Raw genomic sequence first — 22,805 nt, forward strand, 5'->3', positions numbered from 1 at the left:
CTCTGTTTTGACTTTGAAAAATCACCAAAAATTGGAGAAAATTAATTAGAGGATAAAATTTATATGCTTGGAATCCTTAATGAGTCTATTTTCAATAGAAATCAACAACAACATTATCCGAGTTCTGTACTATGATATAATTAATTTTTAGTGAAGAGAGGTCAGAACTGTTGGATAGTGAAATAGGGGAAACTTAAATGAATAAATTGTACTAGTTGGATAAACCAAAAATTTTGAAAATTTTATGGTGGAATGATGTGTGAGTCTAGTTTCAGGAAAAATTTACGGATCTTAATTTGGAGCACTGTAGCTCGAATTATAAATAATTGAGTGACTATGACTCGTGTGAACAGTTTGATGTGAGCATTAATAAGTAAATTGTGAAATCGTACTTACAAGAATGTTATATACATTAAGGATGTGGAATGGAGAGGAGGAGGAGGAAAATAAATGATATATGTTTATAAGAAAACAGTTTGAGAACGATACATATCATGACATGTATATATATGACTAGTTTCAATATGATGCTTGTTGGGTATGAAGTTGGATTGAAATGTCTAAGGCAAGTATTTTATTCTGCGCATCTGAAATGTGGTATTTTATAAAGATATGATCTAGCTTTAAATATGAATGCTTGATGATTAAGCGAAAAATTTTATGAGAAATCAGTTGAGTTCTGACTTGATTTTAATGTTCATTTTGGGCTTCAAGGGCCCAAATAAAGGTTGTTATATATATGATCTCAGAAAGTGAATAGTAATGTTTCGATTTATCTGTAAATGTTCTGTATGTACTAGTAACACTCTGTAACCCTGTTTCAGCGACGGATACGGGTTAGGGGTGTTACAGTGTATGCTTGTGTTAACTGTTTGAAGGGTATGTTGTAGAGGTAAACGGATACGGGTTAGGGGTGTTACAGTGTATGCTTGTGTTAACTGTTTGAAGGGTATGTTGTAGAGGTAATCTGCGCCTATATATATGATCTCAGAAAGTGAATAGTAATGTTTCGATTTATCTGTAAATTATCTGTATGTACTAGTAACACTCTGTAACCCTGTTTCAGCGACGGATACGGGTTAGGGGTGTTACAGTGTATGCTTGTGTTAACTGTTTGAAGGGTATGTTGTAGAGGTAATCTGCGCCTTGATCGTTAACTGAACGCAAAATCCTCAACATCTCATGAAAACGGTCCTTATTGATCTCATACCCTGCCAATATAAGTTGATAGCGAAAATTACATACCAATATTTCATTTAGAAAAAATTCAATTTTACAACCAAAAGTAGATTAATAGAGATTAAATACCCATGTTAGTCAGTTTCTTTCGTTCAGTCGTAGACCGATTTGCCTGTAGTAGTTAGACGCAACGTGCCTTAGACAATACCGATGGTGTATGCGATCCCATAGGCTTCCATGTTGTTCAATTGCAGTTCGTATTCTAGTGTCCCGATCCGATATAACACAGATATCAGTTAATGGCATACATGCCACCTTAACCTAGAAAGAAAGAAATCTCAGTCATTAGCTGACTCCTCCGGTGTTATTGCAAATGCAATTGGAAGAATTCTCCCACCGTCATCCTGTGCTAGAGCTAGCATTAGCCGATGGGTATATCTACCATACATAAATGTACCGTCAATTTGTACCAATGAATTGCAGTACACAAATGCGTCTCGACATAGCTTAAAGCTCCAGAACAGACGTTTAAACACTTGGCATCTATGGAGCAATCGGTCGTTATAGTACGCATGGACCGATTCAAGGTCTGATATGCAACTTGGGACGTACCTCTCCAGCATCTAACACTACTAGCAAACTTCATTATATGAAGCGTCCCACCCACTATGCATCTATTCCAACGCCTTTTACTTAGCTATCCAAGCCTTGCGGTAAGAGGGCGTGTACCTCATTCGGCGACGAATACTGGCAATTATGCATGACAAAGAAGTCCTTGGATCCGCCTTCAAAATCGGTAATATTAAGCTAGCTATCACGCTTGAATCCATCTTGGGATGATCTTGTTAAACACCTGTCAACGAAGTACGTTAAATAATGCAACATTAATTAATAGCAGTATTATTCAAAACCCTAAACACGCAGTGATACTGTATCAACAACACAAGTATGTGGACCTTTGTACTTTTTTATCTCCCAGAAACCTGTCTTTTGGTTAACGGTTCAAATTTCATTTGCTATGAACACCATCCAATTCCCATGGCCATACCAGCTGCTGGGAAATTTTTAATAAATAAAAATGAAAAAGAAAGCTTCCTTCCTTTATACGAATTGAAGGTCAAAATCTATTTCTACTTTTTCCCTAGCCACCTAGCTAGTGCCCATGGGTTCACTGTATTTCTTACATGCATGATAAGGACTCATGTCTGCTTTTATACGAAAAGAGTGGTTATCAGAGTCTTTATCCCAATCTCCCAATACCCTGGAGTTTCTCGCCAATGCATCAGTACACTTTTCCACATTTCATTACTATGCTTGAAAATATATGAAACACTACAATTATCAAGAAATATGTAAATCATGTATAGTTCACGTTACTCGGTACTTTTTAAGTCTTTTTACATATGCAAATATTCATTATTTAGGTAAAACAAAGATATTTAGGCACATCATATATAACTTGTTGTTGGCCAGGAGATACGATAACATGGATAACCCTTTTTTTTTTCCTCGACTTTATTTTACATATGCACATATTCATAATTTAGCTACACATCACTATACTTCCTAACTATGAATTCCTCAACTCATACAGCATAGGAATAATAACAACGTATGAAATGCACTAACAGTGTGCCAATATTAATGCGAAAATAGCACAAGCTAAAAATGGTAGGTTCCGTTGGAAAGGAAACTGACGACCCAGGCCAGCAACGAGTAAATTAAGAACATCTCCACAAAAGGAGCTTTTAGTTGAAATATGTGTCCAATTGTTTTTAATTGCTTAATGGCTAATGCTATCCTTAATCTAATGCTGACTAAGGTGATATCTATAAAAATACACATATAATTAGTATATTATAGTTATTTATTAAATTCAACTAAAAATAATAGATTAAATAAGAATAAAATTCTTCAATTGATAATTATATAATCTTTTAAAGTGTTGCTTATGAACACCCTTAAATCAAACTTTTATTTTGTTTTATGGGAATTAATCACATTTGGTTTAATTGAAAGTTGGAAGGCGACTTATAATTATATCTTGCCACGAAGAGTTACTGACAAGAACTGCCCATCTGAGAAGTACAGTTGGAACCAAACTGATAGAGCCAGACCATTCAACTAATTCAAAATAAAAACCAATAAAAAAATTAAATTTAGGAAAAGTTTCAAATGAAACAAAACTTAAGCATCATTTTATGACCACTAATTTTGAAAACCTAAACTCTTATCATATATGACGATAAAGCCAAAACCTAAAAAATTTTAAAATTTTACTGTAAAAAAAAACAAAAATATTGAATTTAATGCTTTGGACCAGGGTGGGCTTGTAAATCAATAAGAATTTTTTTAAAAATCGGATGAGTGATTGAACCGATTAAGTCATCAGTTCATTGGTTCAATTAATTGAATCAATTCAATTAAAAATAAATAATGTAACTTTTGGCTCTTAAATTTGACAACTAGGTTCAGTTGATACTTGTATTTTTTTGTTGTTGTTTACTTTAGCACTTGAACTTGACAATTACGTTTATTTTGATCCATGAACTTAAAAAATCTAATACTTTAATGATACGACACTCTGAGTTTAATTTAAAAAAAAATTAGATGATGCAGTATAATCTTAGAGTGTTATATTCAGTATTTTAATAATTTTACTGAATATGAAACTCTGGGATTCTACCACATCATCATCTAAATTTTTTTTAAATTTTCAAACTCAGTGTGTCATATTATCAAAGTTTTAGATTTTCCAAGTTTAGGGATCAAAATGGACTTAATTTTCAAGTTCAAGAGCTAAAATGAACCAAAAAAAGAGTAGACGTATCAAAGTGAACCTAGTTGTCAACTTCAGGGGCCAACGTGGACATACTTGCTAAGTTCAATGGCTAAAAGTTATATTATCCCCATTGTTTATTAACACAATGGGCTTAAATGAATAACAAATTTTAAGTACAAGGTTCAAAATGGATAAAAAAAAGTTCAAAAGCTAATGTGCACCTACTTCCCATTAAAATAATTATTAAAAATAATTAAATAATAAATTAAAAAATCCGGCTCAACCGCCCGATTCAAGCAATTTTTTTATTCAACCGTTTTATACCGATTCTAGAATCAATCGATTCAAAACTCCTCTTCAAACTGATACTTTGACCAATTCTCAAATTAACTAATTCGACCAACCAATCTAATATGGTTTAAATAACCCTACAAAATATATTTTAAAAAATTAATTCAAGCGTTTTTTCTAAATTTTTATTTATTTATTCTATACTGAATATTTTACAAGTTGAAAACAATTATTGATAATTTATCATATTACAGTAATTGAAGAATGAAATTAGTTAATTTCAATTCAACTCATCGGATTTTAATAATATTGAAAAAAAATGATGCTGATAAGAAGAGTCAATGTTAGGAAATGAAGCTATAAGAAGAAGAGTATTGCTTATAGGTTGTTACTAGAAGGACCTTGTTATAATTTCATTTATTGAATTGATATTACTCTCACATTAAAATAAATGACAGAATATTTTTATGAACCTGTATTTTTATTTTTTAATATTTAAGAGTGTTTTTTGGAATCTTGAAAGGACATATTTGTAGTTGTTGGTAATGAAAGAACCTACCCCTCCCTACCATTGGAACACGTGACACGTCTGATTCCAAAGATTCTACGTGGGCTCTTATGGGGTGGATTCTCCACCACTCATTGAGCCCTAGGGTTGACTATCCATTATTTTTTAAACCCCCATCGACCAAAAAATTTTTAGTCAATATTAAAGACTTCATTGGTCGGTTTCACGGTGGCGGCCTTTGCCAAATAGGTGCTTTTTTTGTTTTAATTATCACCCTTGTATACATATATTTTACTTCAATGGTAAAATGTGTATTTACTAGTGGATAATTAAAACCAACATGAAAGAATTTTAAAAAATATTGATAAAACCTTCTCTTCATGGATTATAAACTATTTTATAATGTTATTTTTATCAAGAAAAGGCAACCAAAATATGATCATGAACCATTAAGTTGATTAATGCAATCATATATTTCAGAAATTAAAGGCATATATATCTACCGATAACTACAAATGACATTCAATAGCTTTATAGTTTATACCATATAATTAATTTCATTCGTTAATTCATATTAATTTTTATAAGCAAATGAATAGCTTCACGTTGTCAACCCAAGAAAGGAAAGAAAAGGTCACAAATGGATAACAATTATGGTACAATGTATTAAATGTTTGTATTATTAAGGATGGTGTGTAGATTAGAATAAAGAATACATTTCATGTATTCCTTGGAGTTCTCCAAGAGCCAATGCATATACTATAGCAGACAAGATATGAACAAGTGGCTAAGTCATAGGCTGTTTATTAACTTCAAAAATGGAATATACTGATTTCTCATTAAAACAATCCTATAATAGATGAGAGAGAATCAATTAATCCAGTTGTAACATTATGATTGGCTGCTGCACCACTTTTTTTAATTATCATAGAAGAAAAATAAATAGGGAGGGTCCCCCCTAAGTTTCCTATTGAAAACATGCTAGTGGTTTTACCTTAAAAAAAAGGCCATATAAATTACCCAAACACATGTTAAGCATGATATTAAAACATGTTATTTTTATAGTTTATTAAAATCATATAAAAATCTTCCATCAAAAGATTTATCTCTGTAGTGTTTAGTGATGGATATATCTGGATGGTAGTGTTAAATGAAATTTACTGTTCTTTTTTCCTAGTCCAGCCTTACTAGTGCCTGTGGTTATAATAATTTCAATCCCCTTTGATTGATCCAAGGTGATTTGTTTACTTTCTAAGTTTCAGAAAGATATTTAACATCACACCAATGATTGATTAATTCTTAGGGAGATCACATTTCAAAGATGGATTTCAAGTATTGGGTATCAAATATTAGTTCCCCAAATCTATCAAACAACGTGCTACTCGCAGATTCCTTCAAAAAAAAAAGTGCCAGTCACAGTACTACTTAATAATTTTGAAGCAAAAGCAAAGAATTTAACTTTCTTCGCTTGAAATTATTCTTGTTTCTTTACCATATTCAATATGTACATGTAAAGAGGGCTTCAACCTTATTTTGAAGTCAACCGAAGGACTTGTATACAAAGTTACAGACACAAAATCTTAATGAAAGTGACTTGTTCACTCCAACTCCAGAGAAACATTATTATCAATATCCATATTAATGGAAGGTAGCTTCTGCTTCTTCTAATTCAATCCCTTCATCCGCAAGTCTCTTGTCCTTGTACACATACCACCTAGCAAACACCAAGTAAATTACCAAGTTCAAACAACTCAAGATTGCCAAAAGCCAGTAGAAGTCATAGAGCCTCCCTTGGTTCAGATTGTCTGGTAGCCATGGATGCTTGGTTCCAGTCACTTTGTGAACTATAGTAACTAGCACAGAACTAACGAAAAACCCTAATGAAAGAGTACTCAAAAACAAACCTGTGCTCATTGTTTTCATCCCTTTTGGACATTCCCTCAAGAAAAAATCGAGCTGCCCTATGTATGTAAAGGCCTCCCCAGCCCCCACTAGCAAAAACTGGGGGATCAGCCAGAACACGCTCATTGGGATTTGAGCTGATGGATCATTTGTAAGTCCATGTGAGCTTGCGGACCTCAATCGCTTGATTTCCGTTAGTGCAGCAGCTATCATTGCTATAATGGATAATACTAAACCCACCCCGATCCTTTGCAAAGGAGTTAACCCTTGTGGGTTTTTAAGCACTTTCCTTGCAATCGGAGCAATGATTTTATCATAAATTGGGACAGTCAAAAGAATGCTGCCGACGAAGAAAACTGTGAGTGACGCTGGTGGGATCTGGAATGTGCCAATGTGACGGTCCATGGTCGTAGCTTGAGACACGGAAAAGGTTGTCATTTGGGCATAGACGGTCCAAAATATGATAGTGGTTGCCCAAATAGGTAACATCCTTACCACCAATTTCACTTCTTCAACATCTGTTAAGGTAGCTAAGTTCCACTTGTTTGCCTCAGGCACAGATGGGTCCTTGATCGCTGCCCTATCCAAGAAACTGTACACAATACCAAGCAACGAAAAAAAAATTAGCCAATAATAAATAAAAGGTTATCCTAATGTGTTTTTTTAATTATGACCCATATATCAAAGGCAATTAATTAAAGAATGTCCACAAGTGTCAAAAAAGATATGGTTACTATTAATAGCGCGTGAAGCAAAGCAAGTGAATAGGCTTAACTGGGGATGGTGAAGGTGTAAAGTGATGGTTTGAATACAAGATTTTGTGAGGATTGATCTAGTTTGGTTCCTAGTGATCTCTCTTTCTATTCCTCACTGAATAATATTACCTCTAACTTACATATTAAAGTCTCAATCTGCATGTTTTTTAATCATTTCATCTTTAAACACCTATATATTTCACAGTCAATATTAAACCAGATATGTTATACAATGAAAAAAATAGAGGAAATTCAATAATTACAATTTGATTGTTCATGTTTAGAAATGAAATAAAAGTAAAGATTGGTTTTCAAAAAGAATACTAACCGGAACTGCTTACTGTGAGGCAACTTTTGCTTCTTCTTCTTGTTATTCAATCCTTCAACTGCATCATCAATTTCGAAAAGCAGGGATGAATCAAATGGCAAATCCAAATGCCTCTTCTTCCACGCAACTACAAACACTGCGCCAATTTGGGTCAATGGGCTCCCCACTAATTTCTTGAAACGGTAGCGCTTGGTACCCGATAGAAACACCACCAACCCTATCACGATTGCACAAGCACAGATACCGTAGCCCCATTCACGTCCTAAATTGTCTTGGATGTACACCAGCACGGTGACTGAACCAAGTGAGCCTATGTTTATGAAGAAAAAGAACCAATTGAAGAAGTTTGTCATCTGGGATTTCTCTTCAGGGTCTGACTCGTCGAACTGGTCTGACCCGAACCCTGAGACACTTGATTTGAGTCCCCCAGTTCCAAGGGCGGTCAGGTAGAGAGCTAGGTAGAGAATAATGAGTTGTATACCGCTTGCTGGGGTGCAAGTTGTTGCGTTGTCCCTGGTACATTTAGGAGGCCTTAGGCTTGGGATTATGGTTGAGATGGTCAATATGGTGACGCCCTGCTCAATAAAGTAATTAAAGATTAATGAACTTTTAGCTTTTCATTTAAGGTGGGAAGTTAAACACGGAAGTAGCAGGTTAAAGAAAATGAGAAAATAATTAATCTTCAGGTCAAAGGAAATGAATCTTACAGTTGCCTGAACGGTGGCGAAGATTGCGATGGTGAGATATCTGTGAATAGGAGAGAAGTCATGGTTAACTGAGAGTGGTGCAATGAGGCGAAGCCAATACAAATTTTTAGGGGCCGAATGAAATTTTAATTTTTAATAGTATATATCTTTATAATTTTTAAAGAATTAAATCTATTTTTTATAATTTTAGGGGGGCCAAATTATAATTTTACCTTTACTATTTTATTTTTTTAAAAAAATCAAGGGCCTAAATTGAAATTTTCCATTTTAGGGGGGCAAATACCTATGCCAGCCCCTCTTGTATCAGCCAAGTGCATGCAAAAGTAGAAAATGTGGTGGTGAGAGTTGGAGTTAGAGAAGAGGCCAAACCTGCCAAGAAAAGTATCCGCGATGAAGCCACCGAGTAGACACAACATGAAAGAGGTGCCGAGGAAGTTGGTCACTGTGTTGGCTGCGGTAGCATTCCCTAAATGCATAGTCTCAGTTAAATACGTCACCAAATTAACAGCTATACCTAACGTTGTTAGCCTCTCACATGCCTCGCCACCTGATAGAGATATACACAAACAAATGAAAACCCCATCCGCTTAGCTTACTCAAAACCAAACGCCTACAAAAATTTAAAAAAAAAAAGTAAAAGCAAAAACTAAAGCATTCAAATGGAGGAGGTGCATGATAAAATACCTAGAATCATAGCTGCACTGGTCCAGCCACCGGACTTGGACCGCTCGGTCGGCTTGCCCCTGTAGTCCCAGGCATCAGGGAGGGTTTTCCCTTGTGTTACAGGGAGGGACATTGTTCGATACAAGGTGAGACAATGGTTGCAAAAAGCTAACTTTGAATTTGATAGAAAGGAGTAGTGCTGGGAGCAATGGGTGGTGAGGGGTTATTTATAGAGAGGAGAGTGAAGGATGCTTGGGTGGTGGCACAATCATGTTGAGGCCAACATGTGAGATAAAAGGTCCAATTTGAAGGAAATGACACTTTTGGCCTACATTGATTGGTTGTGCTGTTATTTAACTAATTGTTGGACACAAATGATTGATACATGTACTCCAAAGTTGAAATTTTTGAAACGTAGTTAGGAATGAAAGGTCGGCTCAAGAAATTTTTTTTTGAAACCATCGGATTTGAGCATGAAAATAATTATCAACTAACAAAAACAACCTTTAACCCATAAAAACCAATCCATGAGGTTCAGAATCACCAAATAATATGATAATCTACTCAAACTATTTTGGCAAGTTGTAACGATAGATATTTGGATATTGTATACGCAATGATGTACATGATAAGTGAGTGCACCAAAGACGATATTGTGTTAGGATTGGCAACTTCACCACCCTTTGGTCTTCATTTCCATTAACCAAAGTTTTCTAACTTGGGACAACCTTTATTTGGTATTTATTAATAAACTTTTAGTTTCAGCTGCAATTTAGTTTTTGATGCCGTTAAAAAAAACTAATCACTAAACTAATATTTGTATTTAAGTCTGCATTAACCTAGCAATCAGATTTTTTAAAGATTTTCGGTACAATAATAAACTCTTCATTTATTATATTTTTACCTAAAAGGGACTGATATGTATTTAATGCAAGTTGCTTTCAGATTTCACATTAATTAATAATGACTAGTAGTCACGCAAAAAGCAACATTAATTTGGTCGATCTCAAAGTGTAGGAAATCATGTTAGAAAAGATCCATGACACAAAATCTTTTGATTAACGGTTCAAATTTCATTTGCTATGAACACCATCCAATTCCCATGGCCATACCAGCTGCTGGGAAATTTTTAATAAATAAAAATGAAAAAGAAAGCTTCCTTCCTTTATACGAATTGAAGGTCAAAATCTATTTCTACTTTTTCCCTAGCCACCTAGCTAGTGCCCATGGGTTCACTGTATTTCTTACATGCATGATAAGGACTCATGTCTGCTTTTATACGAAAAGAGTGGTTATCAGAGTCTTTATCCCAATCTCCCAATACCCTGGAGTTTCTCGCCAATGCATCATTACACTTTTCCATATTTCATTACTATGCTTGAAAATATATGAAACACTACAATTATCAAGAAATATGTAAATCATGTATAGTTCATGTTACTCGGTACTTTTTAAGTCTTTTTACATATGCAAATATTCATTATTTAGGTAAAACAAAGATATTTAGGCACATCATATATAACTTGTTGTTGGCCAGGAGATACGATAACATGGATAACCCTTTTTTTTTTTCCTCGACTTTATTTTACATATGCACATATTCATAATTTAGCTACACATCACTATACTTCCTAACTATGAATTCCTCAACTCATACAGCATAGGAATAATAACAACGTATGAAATGCACTAACAGTGTGCCAATATTAATGCGAAAATAGCACAAGCTAAAAATGGTAGGTTCCGTTGGAAAGGAAACTGACGACCCAGGCCAGCAACGAGTAAATTAAGAACATAGCCACAAAAGGAGCTTTTAGTTGAAATATGTGTCCAATTGTTTTAAATGCATGAGAGGGAGACATATATCAGCTATATATCTATTGCATTTGATTAGCAATTAATCAGCGAATATTGGTGCAGCAGATGAAAGGATGGGGTGAAATCAGAAAAAGTTAAAAAGGGATATGGGTGCATCCGTACGTTCACATGAAGCTCTCCGGGTGCTCCTGCTCCCGATTTCTCTTTTGCATCCACTTTATACAAATATATATTTATGTATGATAACTAAACCGTGATTCCACATTTCTATTCATTTCTAATATGAGAATAACAAATTAAATTTTTTTATTTTTAATTTTTTCCTCCTAAAAAAATTTAAAATATAACTAAAAATGTTAAAAATAATGAGTTTAAGCACGCGGTTAAACTTGATGTATAGTTTTTTTTTTTCGTTTTTAATTGCTTAATGGCTAATGCTATCCTTAATCTAATGCTGACTAAGGTGATATCTATAAAAATATACGTATAATTAGTATATTATAATTATTTATTAAATTCAACTAAAAATAATAGATTAAATAAGAATAAAATTTGTCAATTGATAATTAATCTTTTAAAGTGTTGGTGATGAACACCCTTAAATTAGATTTTTATTTTGTCTTATGGGAATTAATCGTACATTTGGTTTAATTGAAAGTTGGACGGTGGCTTATAATTATATCTTGCCACAAAGAATTATTGACAAGAACGGCCCATCTTAGAAGTATAGTTGGAACCAAACCGATCGAGCCGGACCATTCAACTAATTCAAAATAAAAACCAATAAAAAAACAAAATTTAAAATTTAGAAAAAGTTTCAAATGATTCAATAAAACACAAACAAAACTTAAGCATCATGTTATGACTACTAATTTTGAAAACCTAAACTCTTATCATATATGACGCTAAAGCCAAAACCTAAAAAATTCTAAAATTTTACTGTAAAAAAAAACATTGAATTTAATGCTTTGGACCGGGATGGGCTTGTAAATTAATAAGAAATTTTTTTTAAATCGAATGGGTGATTGAACCGATCAAGTCATCAGTTTGTTAGTTCAATTGATTGAATCAATTCAACTAAAAAATAAACAATGTAACTTTTGACTCTTAAATTTGACAACTAGGTTCAGTTTGATACTTATATATATTTTTTGTTTACTTTAGCACTTGAACTTAACAATTAGGTCCAGTTTGATCCATGAACTTGAAAAATCTAACACTTTAATGATATGGCACTCTAAGTTTAAAATTTTTTAAAAAAATTAGATGATGTGGTACAATCTTAGAGTTTTATATTCAATATTTTAATAATTGTACTAAATATGAAACTCTGAGATTCTACCACATCATCATCTAAATTTTGTTAAAATTTTCAAACTCAAAGTGTCATATTATCAAAGTTTTAGATTTTTTAAGTTTAGGGATCAAAATGGACTTAATTGTCAAGTTCAAAAGCTAAAATGAACCAAAAAAAAAAGTAGACGTATCAAAGTGAACCTAGTTGTCAACTTCAGGAGCCAATGTGGACATACTTGCTAAGTTCAAGGGCCAAAAGTTACATTATCCCTATTGTTTTCACGGCCATTAACACAATGGGCTTAAATGAATAACAATTTTTAAGTTAAGGGTTCAAAATATATCAGAAAAAAGTTCAAGGGCTAATGTGGACCTACTTTCCATTAAAATAATTATTAAAAATAATTAAATAATAAATTAAAAAATCCGGCTCAACCTCCTGGTTCAACCGATTTTTTTTTGATTCAATCTTTTTATACCGATTCTCGAATCAATCGATTCAAAACCTCGATTCAGTCTGATACTCTGACCAATTCTAGATCCAACTAATTTGACTGACCAATCTAATCCGGTTTAAAGAACACTACAAAATATATTTTAAAAAATTAATTCAAGCGTTTTTTCTAAATTTTTATTTATTTATTCTATACTGAATATTTTACAAGTTGAAAACAATTATTGATAAATTTATCATATTACAGTAATTGAAGAATGAAATTAGTTAATTTCAATTCAACTCATCGGATTTTGATAATATTGAAAAAAAAATGATGCTGATAAGAAGAGTTAATGTTAAGAAATGAAGCTATAAGAAGAAGAGTATTGCTTATAGGTTGTTACTAGAAGGACCTTGTTATAATTTCATTTATTGAATTGATATTACTCTCACATTAAATTTTTTTTTTAATATTTAAGAGTGTTTTTTGGAATCTGGAAAAGACATATTTGCAGTTGTTGGTAATGAAAGAACCTACCCCTCCCTACCATTGGAACACGTGACACGTCTGATTCCAAAGATTCTACGTGGGCTCTTTTGGGGTGGATTCTCCACCACTGATTGAGCCCTAGGGTTGACTATCCATAATTTTTTAAACCCCCCATCGACCAAAAAAATTTTAGTCAATATTAAAGACTTCATTGGTCGGTTTCATGGTGGCGGCCTTTGCCAAATAGGTGCTTTTTTTTTTTTTAATTATCACCCTTGTATATATATATATTACTTCAATGGTAAAATGTGTATTAACTAGCGGATAGTTAAAACCAACATGAAAGAATTTTAAAAAATATTGATAAAACCTTCTCTTCATGGATTATAAACTATTTTATAATGTTATTTTTATCAAGAAAAGTCAACCAAAATATAATCATGAACCATTAAGGTGATTAATGCAACCATATATTTCAGAAATTAAAGGCATATATATCCACCGATAACTACAAATGACATTCAATAGCTTTATAGTTTATACCATATAATTAATTTCATTCGTTAATTCATATTAATTTTTATAAGCAAATGAATAGCTTCACGTTGACAACCCAAGAAAGGAAAGAAAAGGTCACAAATGGATAACAATTATGGTATAATGTATTAAATGTTTGTATTATTAAGGATGGTGTGTAGAGTAGAATAAAGAATACATTTCATGTATTCCTTGGAGTTCTCCAAGAGCCAATGCATATACTATAGTAGACAATATGAACAAGTGGCTAAGTCACATAGGCTGTTTATTAACTTCAAAAATGGAATATACTGATTTCTCATTAAAACAGTCCTATAATAGATGAGAGAGAATCAATTAATCCAGTTGTAACATTATGATTGGATGCTACACCACTTTTTTAATTAACATAGAAGAAAAATAAATAGAGAGGGTCCCATTGAAAGCATGCTAGTGGTTTTACCCTAAAAAAAATAAAAAATAAAAGAGCATGCTACTGGTTTTGAATATTAATTTATATCCTAATTCATGGATGGACAGCACAATCTCTTATAAGTCAAACAAACTGATTATCAATTAGTAGTTATGGGTTAGTCTTTATATTTTAATATGTTGGTTTTTAGGCTCTAGTTATTAAATTTATGAAGTTTTGTTATTTTTAAAATTTGATACGATTAACATATTATCACATTTTATTAGAAAAAAATCTAGTTAATAGGTTTAATAAGGTTCGTTTGTGTCAATATTAAAATTTTAAAATTCGAAAAGTATAATATAACTAAAAAATATAGCCTAAACCTATAGCCTTATATATAGTACGTGACTAATATAATAGAATTTAATCAAATAAATTTAACTGTTATTGTTTGAATATGAATTAAAATTTCAAAATTCAAAAAAATAAAATGATTAAAATTAATATATATATATATATATATAAGTTAAATTCATAATTTTTACAAAGTATAAAAACTAACAATAAAATTTAACCTATAAAAAATTAATTGGAGACTATAAATTACAAGAAAAAACTATCATTATTAAGACAATATCGGGACCCTAAAAAAAAAAAGAACAATATTCGGACTTAATTCGGTTAACCAAAGATTTCATCGTCCACCACGCGTTAATATTTTTGAAACCAACACGAAGTCATATCTGATGTGGTACATTGTTTGATTTGATTATGAGATGACACACTAACTCAGATACGTGGTCAAGGCCAACATTGTAGCTTGATATATAGTTAAGGTAGCTATTTTTAATTCCTTAATGATATAGGTTTTGGAATATAATGAGCTGATCAATATTAAATTTCTACCTTTTCCTTTTCTACTTTAATTATCCTAATCAACCCTAATTTACTCGGTCAAATAAAACAGAATAAGATTATAGTGTTATTTAAGCTTTGTTTGTTTTATTGAAATTAGATTTCGAAAAAATATTTTTTGTATTTTTTTGTATTTGTTTCATGAAAACAGCTTGATCAACAAAAAATGACTTATAAATCGAAGAAAAATAAGTCATTTGTGTTATTTAGTTCCTGTACTTTTATTTTTAAGAATTTAATCCCTCAACTTTTTAAATTTGAATATTGTAAGCACTGTTAAATTCTTTTTGTTAATTTTGTTGATGTCACATTTTTTTAATAAAAAAATATTCGATATTCATGCAACAAAAAAAATAATGTTATAATGAACATGAATTTAACAAAATATTTTTAATAATACTAACAGCTAAACTTGAATTTTGATATCTATAAAGTAAGACTAACCCAAAAATAAAAGTACATGAACTAAATTTCAAATTTACGAAAAGTACAAGGACTTATGACATATTTTAACCTAGTATAAAAATATGAATATCTTAATTATAAAAATATGAGTATTTGTTTAAATAATGCTTAGTTTTATTTATCCCTTTATAACTCTAATGTGTCAATATGTACTCTCATATAATTTAAATTAAGTTTTAATTAAGCATTATTTATTATTAAGTTTATATATGACATTGATTATTACAAAATATTTTTTATTATAAAATAAATTTTGATTGTTAAAAGGAAATTGCAATATAATATTTTATAACAAATATATTTATGTCATGTTTGTTTTACAAAGAACAATATAAATATAAATATATATATAAAATAAACTCAATTAAATAATGGAAATTCAATAGAATCTTAATGTATGGTTGTTTCATTAAAAACAAATTTTATGAAATATTTTTAATAAATCTGTCAAACAACCGAAAATAGTTTACACGGATTCATCCAAACACCAAAAAATATTAGCTTTTTCAGAAAAGCAATTCATTTTTCGGAAGCCATTTTTAGTGAAATATTGAAATCATAAACGGACAAAACCTTTTTTTTAAGAGGTCAAAATTAAATTATATTTTTTGAGAGTTAAAATATAATTTTGTCATTGTATTAACTTATATATTTATAATTTTTCAAAGGATTAAATAAATTATTGTATCAATTTTGGAAGGCTTGAGTGCAATCTTACCATGTATAACATTGTTGAGTGTTTTTCTCTCCCTTCTTTAGATGGTAAAGTTACGTATTTATATGATATGATTACTATTCATTAATGTGATATCTTAGTAGGTTCTATGCATATCAACACGTACCCTATTCTAGGTTTAACACGTGTTTATACAATAGGGGTTCGCCTATGTGATAGTGTGCGATGTCACATTGTGCGATCTTACATGCAGGTGTGAGTGCTTTATCTACAAACCCATGGTGTCAAGCGAGTCTGATGTGCGAACTGTGTAGAATTCAACCCGAACCCAATCAAATTATAAGTCGATAATAGTGAATATCATAACAAACATATAATTTTATAAATTTTAAAGCGTCATTTTTGCATTTTAAAGGGTCATAGCTCTTATGTAACCCATTTTCTTGAAAAAAAAGAGAGAGTATATCTACAATTATTGATAATCACAAGTGTTAAAAGAAAATATGTAAGGAAAAAAAGAGGAAGATGTAGATTCCAAGAAGCTGAGTTGAGAGATGCAAGGAAGGAGTTTGATTATGTAATAATTAGAGCAATGGAAGCTAGTAATTAAGCTAATGCCTAAGGAAGTCTACAACTAGAGGTGTGCATGGGTCGGGCTACCCGGCCTGGCCCGAAGGCCCGCCCGAAATGTGAGAGGGTTTGGGCAAAAATATAGGCCCGAAAAATGGGCTTGGACAAAAAAATAAGGCCGTTTAAAAAATGGGCCAGGCCTCGGGTAAGGTATTTTTAGCCTGGGCTCGGCCCGAATCACTAAAGGACAAAAAAAATCTGCATATATATTTTTTATTTTTGAATGTTATTTTCTTATTGTTTTCTCCCTATTTTGCTACCATTTTACTATTATGTTGCTATTATTTTGTTGTTATTGTTTGGATATTGTATAAAATTTATTTTACTGTTAATTTTCTTATTATTTTAAAGGCATTTGTTAATTTTTTATTATTTTAGAAGCATTTGCTTGTTAAGTTGCATTTATCTTAGTGTTATTTAAGTCTACATATGTTTTAAAATTTATTTTTAATTTGTTGGAAAATATTTATTTTGATTTTTTTGTATTTTTGATGTATTATATATATTTAAAAATAATATAAAAAATTAATACGGGCCGGCCGGGTCGGGCCCGAGTTTTAGTATTTTTATCCTGGTCGGGCTTGGAAAAAATTTTAGGCCCATTTTTTGGGCCCGGCCCGACCCGAGCCCAATAAATGAGCATGATTTTTTAGTTGAACCCAACCCGAACCCTGCCCGGCCCGACCCATGAACACCTCTATCCACAAATGGGGAAGTCACAATAATTGTGTGGACGCCATTCGCCAACAACAATTTTATTTTTCTTCATAATTAAAGCATGATCCCATGTGTTGGGAATGTACTGATCTAAGCTTTTTGGATTCGGATCCATTTTCGATTTCTTTAAATTATATTATCAAAGATTCAAAAAGTTGATCCCATTGTGTTGAAAACCCTAAACCAAGCTAATATAATACAAGATTAAGGAATGGAAACAAGGGAAAGTGGAATGCATGTCCCACGGTACAGATTCATTTTCCCACCCTCCCCCACTATCAAAGGTGGCCATTTATGTATTTTTAGCTTAAAATTAAAGGGCAGAAAAGAAAAAAGAGGGTAAACATGGCTCAAAAATCAAAACCAAAAAATTAAAATAAACAAATTTGGAAAAATGTGATAAACGTGATAAGAGTATATCAAGCTTGCCCCTTTTTTTTTAAATAATAGAATCAAAATGGTATTTACAATTGTTTAATATATATATTCGTTTATTCACAGAGTTCAATGTAAATATGAAGAACAAAAAAACACTCTTTAATGTAAATTCCCCACATTGATTGATAATCAAGAAAAATATACTGTAAGTAGTCAACTTTTTTTTTTGGTTTTCAATTCCATGTTTTCGAGTTTTCTCTTCACAGCCATTAATATTAAAGGGTGGGAGAGAGAGAAAAAAAAAAGATTAAAGTAATTACAAGTCTCGAGTTTTCACTTCTCAGGCATGAATGGGATGTTAATTAAAGAGTAAAAAAAGAGAGAAAGCATCTAGTTTTGGCTCCACAATGCAAGTTAAAGACACTGATAAAATGATCGAAGGAAAATGAAAGAAGTTCCAAGTCAGTCGAGTTTTCGCTTCACAGATATGGCCAACACCTCATCTGGCCTTCATGTATGGATGTCATACTTATCAAACATAGAAAATGATATATCAATGAAGATGAAAAACCCTCGTGTTTTCACTTCACAGTCATGGCATCAAATATTAAATATATACTATTTGTCCTAAAAATGTTTAATGTTCCATCTCTACATCTTTGACCCATAAGAGTTATCACTCGTGTCATATTTTATGTTGCTATTATATTTACATAAAATTCAATGCATGTTTTAATTTGAATGGAGTGATAGTTAAAAATTTTGTCAATTTAATATGAATTCAAATCTTATTATTTACATTCCTACCTTTAATATTGTATAAAAAAATTATGTTGCATTCATGTTATTTCTATTATGTTCAAAAGTAGAATTCTACGATGGTGATGAAATCTCTCACTTGGGCAAATTATGGGGTCTTATAAGATAGTTTTGACCTTTGTTAGTTTAGTTCATTGATTAGGGCTTTGATCCAATTAACTTAGAGGAGCCAATGCAAAGATAGGTGGTGTTATATTTGGGCTTTCATATGAGATTGGGTTTGGGAGACCTCGAATAATGGGCCTTTTTCAGCAGAGATTGAATGATTGACGTAACATGGCAATTTGCTCCCCCACCTCGCAATCACAAACATCCAAACTTACACCAAAATTCTTATTCTTGTGCCACCTAAAATCATAATTTTATGTCGGCCGTTAATAAAATAAAATCCCAATAACTTCAAATATATGCATTCACATTTTACTATGTATATTAATTAGCTATCGTCAAAATCAACCGACTTACCCTCCTTTTCCGTCACTATAAAACCCCCCCCCCACCCTTCACTCTAGATTCTCCATCCTTTGCTACACTCTCTCTCCTATACTAACTTCTTCCACTTAAAAGCAAGTTAGCTAGCTAGGGTTTTTTGAGCCAGAGAGATGGGTTCGAAAAGAACAGCATCACTAGCCCTCCTCTTTGCACTCAACATCCTCTTCTTTTCCCTGGTGAGTGCTTGTGGTTCCTGCCCTTCCCCCAACCCCAAACCTAAACCTAAACCTAAACCAAAGCCAAACCCTACTCCCTCCCCATCTTCTTCTGGCAAGTGCCCTAGAGATGCTCTTAAACTCGGTGTATGTGCTGATTTGCTCCGTGGCTTGCTCAACGTCACCATTGGTACCCCTCCTGTTCAACCCTGCTGCTCTCTCATCCAAGGTCTTGCTGATCTTGAAGCTGCCGTTTGCCTTTGCACGGCAATCAAAGCAAATATTTTGGGCATCAACCTTAATGTCCCACTTTCCCTCAGTTTGCTTCTTAATGTCTGCTCAAAGAAAGTACCCTCTGGCTTCCAATGTCGCTAAATCAGTTCTCTAAATTCTTTCTCTTCTTAGTGCTGCGTGGTTTTGATGTTCTTAAGGTCCAGTTTGAAGTGATCAATGTTTTCTCGGTAACTGGTCGTTTAATCTACGATGTTGTAGTGTTGTTTCCTTTTGGATTGATTCTGAATAAATGTAACACCATATAAAAAAGAAGATGTTTAATTTCTTTGGATTTATGTATCTTCATGGGGAATGAAATATTAGTATAATTCAGCTATGTTTCATCACAGAGTAGAAGCACGTCTAATTTCTCAATGCTCTAATGCTACAGTATCTGGTCCCGTGGCCGTGACTTTAGTGGCGAAAACATTTTGTATATAGGAAGCATTCTCTTCTTTTGTTTATTTTTTACTCTACAGGTTGAGATCACCTGGTTTGTCTCCTATATTATCCTTTCTATTTTGTTACTTGTCAGTATCTTAGTGCAACCCTTATGTAACCAGCTTGTTATTATTTCAATTAAATAACATGATATCTAAAACCTCCTGTGGTCATGAAGAATTATAAAGTACCAGAATTATTAAACCTCGTGAAGGTTAAGGCAAAAGTGTGGAATATGTCGTGTAATAAAAGAAGCAAAAGAGAGGAGGAACATGCTCGCATATCAATGCCGATTCAGATTTTGTGAAGGTCTGAGAAATAACAGCTGGGACATGTTTCACTAAAAGGGCCCGACAAGTGTAAACAATTAGGACGAGAGGTTTCAATCGTTCCTACGGTTCTCATCTCGTTTATTGTTTGGAGTGGGAGAGATAATTAAAAGTACCATTCAACCAAGTAGTATGAGTAAGATAACCTTTTGTTTTCATAAAAAATTGAGTAAATTAATTCAGGAATATTAAATTAAAAAATAGATTGATTTTCTGTTTATTCTTTTTATTTTTATTGTTAAAAATTTATATATACATATACTTTAACATGAGGTACAAGTGACATGTTATGTGTTATTGTTTAATTATTCTATTAGCAACGCTAATTTTTAATAGTACAAGTTGATAAACTTTTTAACATAATAAATTAAATTTATTTTTTAATTTAATATATAAAAATTATTAATTTACCTAATTTTTAAATGAGATGAAATACAATTTAACTCCTAATAAAAATATTTAGTGATACTTTTATTGATAACATAACTATAAACATTTTTAATATTTTTAATATTCATTTTACGTTTGATATTTTGTCTACCTTTAAAAATATAGGATATTTAATGGGTACATAATATAGTAATAAACTTTTCTAGTAAGTACTAAGTGGTTTCAAGAAAGTAAATAAATGAGAGTGGTATGGCTCATGGCTCATGGTTTTGAGAGCCGGTAGAACCACCCACTGAAGCACAGTTTGGAGCCCGTGACTAATATGAACGCGTTCTCAAACGAGGAAAAAGAAAAAGGAAATGATGAAAAAGAAGGTTCATTTCACCTCAGCCTCCGTCACTGCACCAAAAGAAAGGCAAAAGATTCCTTTGGCCTTCCAGAGATTTCAAGACAATGGTCTTCCTTTAAACGTGTTGATTACTTAGGAAGTGATAATTTTATGATTACATTATAAAAAGTGATATAATCATGTGTATTTTATTTCATTTAGTTAAGCATTTTTTTCTATATTCATTTTAAAAATCATAAATACTAGTTGTTTTAAGAATGTAATATATCACATCACTACCTTGTTATTATGTTTTTGATGGTAAGTTTCTGGTCATAATGCAATACCTGAAAGGAATAAATTATTAAAAAAAAAAGCATGAACGACAACTAGATTTTAAACATCAATATGAAATTGGAAAATTATGATTATTGTCTACCATGGATAAGACCAATGTCGTATTCATTACCATTAACCTTTAATTTCTTGCATTAAGATTCTTTAAAGAAAACGGGCACTCCAACCCCACGCAAAGGGAGGTAATAATAGCCGATAACCCTCCCAATCCCATTCTTACACCTATTAAATCTTAGTGATAAAAAACGAGATTCTATCTGCTTTAACATCTATAACATAATTAGAAATATATATAAAAGATTTAAAATAAAATATAACCTAAAAAAGGATTTTAAAGCAAGACCCGTGAACTGATTTTTGTCTCCTATTATAACCTAATACCACAACCATCATAATCCAATAATTAAGTTTTCATAATCTCCTCGATACATGCATGTACTATTATAATAACTAAAATGCAAATACAAAATTTACTAAAAGGAGGGGGGGGGACACCTTTGGCATGTCATAGATATTGATTTTTGAGAGCTGAGATGGATATCCAACTCATCCTGATTAATTATTATTGTACTTGAGATTTAGGTTGAACTTTGAGGCATTGGAAATTTGATTAGTTAATGCTAAAACTGAAACTATTTTCGTCTTCGTTCGAAGGAAAATGACGTCCACAAGCAACGAAGTTCTATTTAGATAATGTCGATGAATTGCTATTCTAACGATTATAGTGGCATTATTGAGTTTGAAGATAATAATGTTCTCTGTAAGTGCAATTATTACAATAGATTCTTCCATAAATAGTTTGCCTGTCCATAACTATAAGTAGTTGAAGAATATATGTTATCTACCATGATGTCTAATTACGTTAAATTTTCTTGCAAAGCCGATTACGTCAATTATTATTACTATGGGAAAAATATGTATATACTTCTCTAATATCTAACATAAATACTGTAAAATTTTTTAAAAATTAGCTGTAAATCATAATATAAAAGAAGCGACTGAATGTATTGCATTTAGGTCACTTCTAAGTTAAGTACCACCCAAGATTATTAATTCATTTTAGTTGAGTTAAATCATGATACTTTCGAATGCAAGTTCTATAAGTTCCAGCCCTGAAGATTAAAGGAAAAAACGCTAAATCAATTGAAAATACAACCACAATGGTGAAATCATAAAACGACCCCAACTCAAACCTAATAACGGAAAAGTACAGATTTTCTTTTCACAATTTCAACGGGTTTTTTGGTAGCTATCACAAACAGTTAAGAATAGGTGACCAAGGTGGCAACCCTGCCTAAAAGCTGAACTGACTATCTGACTGTCTTTTTTCTTGTGCGTCGGGAGAGAAAGTGTG

General features: G+C 32.0%; 2 protein-coding genes across 3 annotated transcripts; one reads left to right on the top strand and one right to left on the bottom strand.

The window, feature by feature from the left end:
- Positions 1-6,192: 6,192 nt before the first annotated feature.
- Positions 6,193-9,336, bottom strand: LOC107886102 (protein NRT1/ PTR FAMILY 6.3). 2 transcript variants are annotated; one of them, XM_016809938.2, is made up of 6 exons: positions 9,137-9,336; positions 8,822-8,999; positions 8,453-8,492; positions 7,746-8,320; positions 6,665-7,254; positions 6,193-6,474 (listed from the first exon to the last, which is right to left on the bottom strand). In XM_016809938.2, the coding sequence occupies exons 1-6, from the start codon at positions 9,246-9,248 to the stop codon at positions 6,425-6,427; spliced, it is 1,545 nt and encodes a 514-aa protein (XP_016665427.1). In that variant the 5' UTR covers positions 9,249-9,336; the 3' UTR covers positions 6,193-6,424. The 2 variants fall into 2 exon arrangements, with proteins under 2 accessions (XP_016665427.1, XP_016665426.1); XM_016809937.2 differs by having other exon boundaries at positions 6,193-7,254.
- Positions 9,337-19,185: 9,849 nt separating this feature from the next.
- On the top strand, positions 19,186-19,943 carry LOC107886103 (14 kDa proline-rich protein DC2.15). The gene has a single exon (XM_016809940.2). The coding sequence runs from the start codon at positions 19,289-19,291 to the stop codon at positions 19,706-19,708; it is 420 nt and encodes a 139-aa protein (XP_016665429.1). The 5' UTR covers positions 19,186-19,288; the 3' UTR covers positions 19,709-19,943.
- Positions 19,944-22,805: the final 2,862 nt, after the last annotated feature.

The sequence above is a fragment of the Gossypium hirsutum genome, chromosome A12, assembly GCF_007990345.1.
Source record: "Gossypium hirsutum isolate 1008001.06 chromosome A12, Gossypium_hirsutum_v2.1, whole genome shotgun sequence".
NCBI classification, from domain to species: Eukaryota; Viridiplantae; Streptophyta; class Magnoliopsida; order Malvales; family Malvaceae; genus Gossypium; species Gossypium hirsutum.

Coding starts and splice junctions, on each gene's coding strand:
- LOC107886102 (XM_016809937.2), bottom strand. CDS start 9,248: ATGTCCCTCCCTGTAACACAAGGGAAAACCCTCCCTGATGCCTGGGAC. Junction 9,000..9,136: donor CAGTGCAGCTATGATTCTAG/GTATTTTATCAT, acceptor TATCTCTATCAG/GTGGCGAGGCATGTGAGAGG. Junction 8,321..8,452: donor TCGCCACCGTTCAGGCAACT/GTAAGATTCATT, acceptor TTTATTGAGCAG/GGCGTCACCATATTGACCAT.
- LOC107886103 (XM_016809940.2), top strand. CDS start 19,289: ATGGGTTCGAAAAGAACAGCATCACTAGCCCTCCTCTTTGCACTCAAC.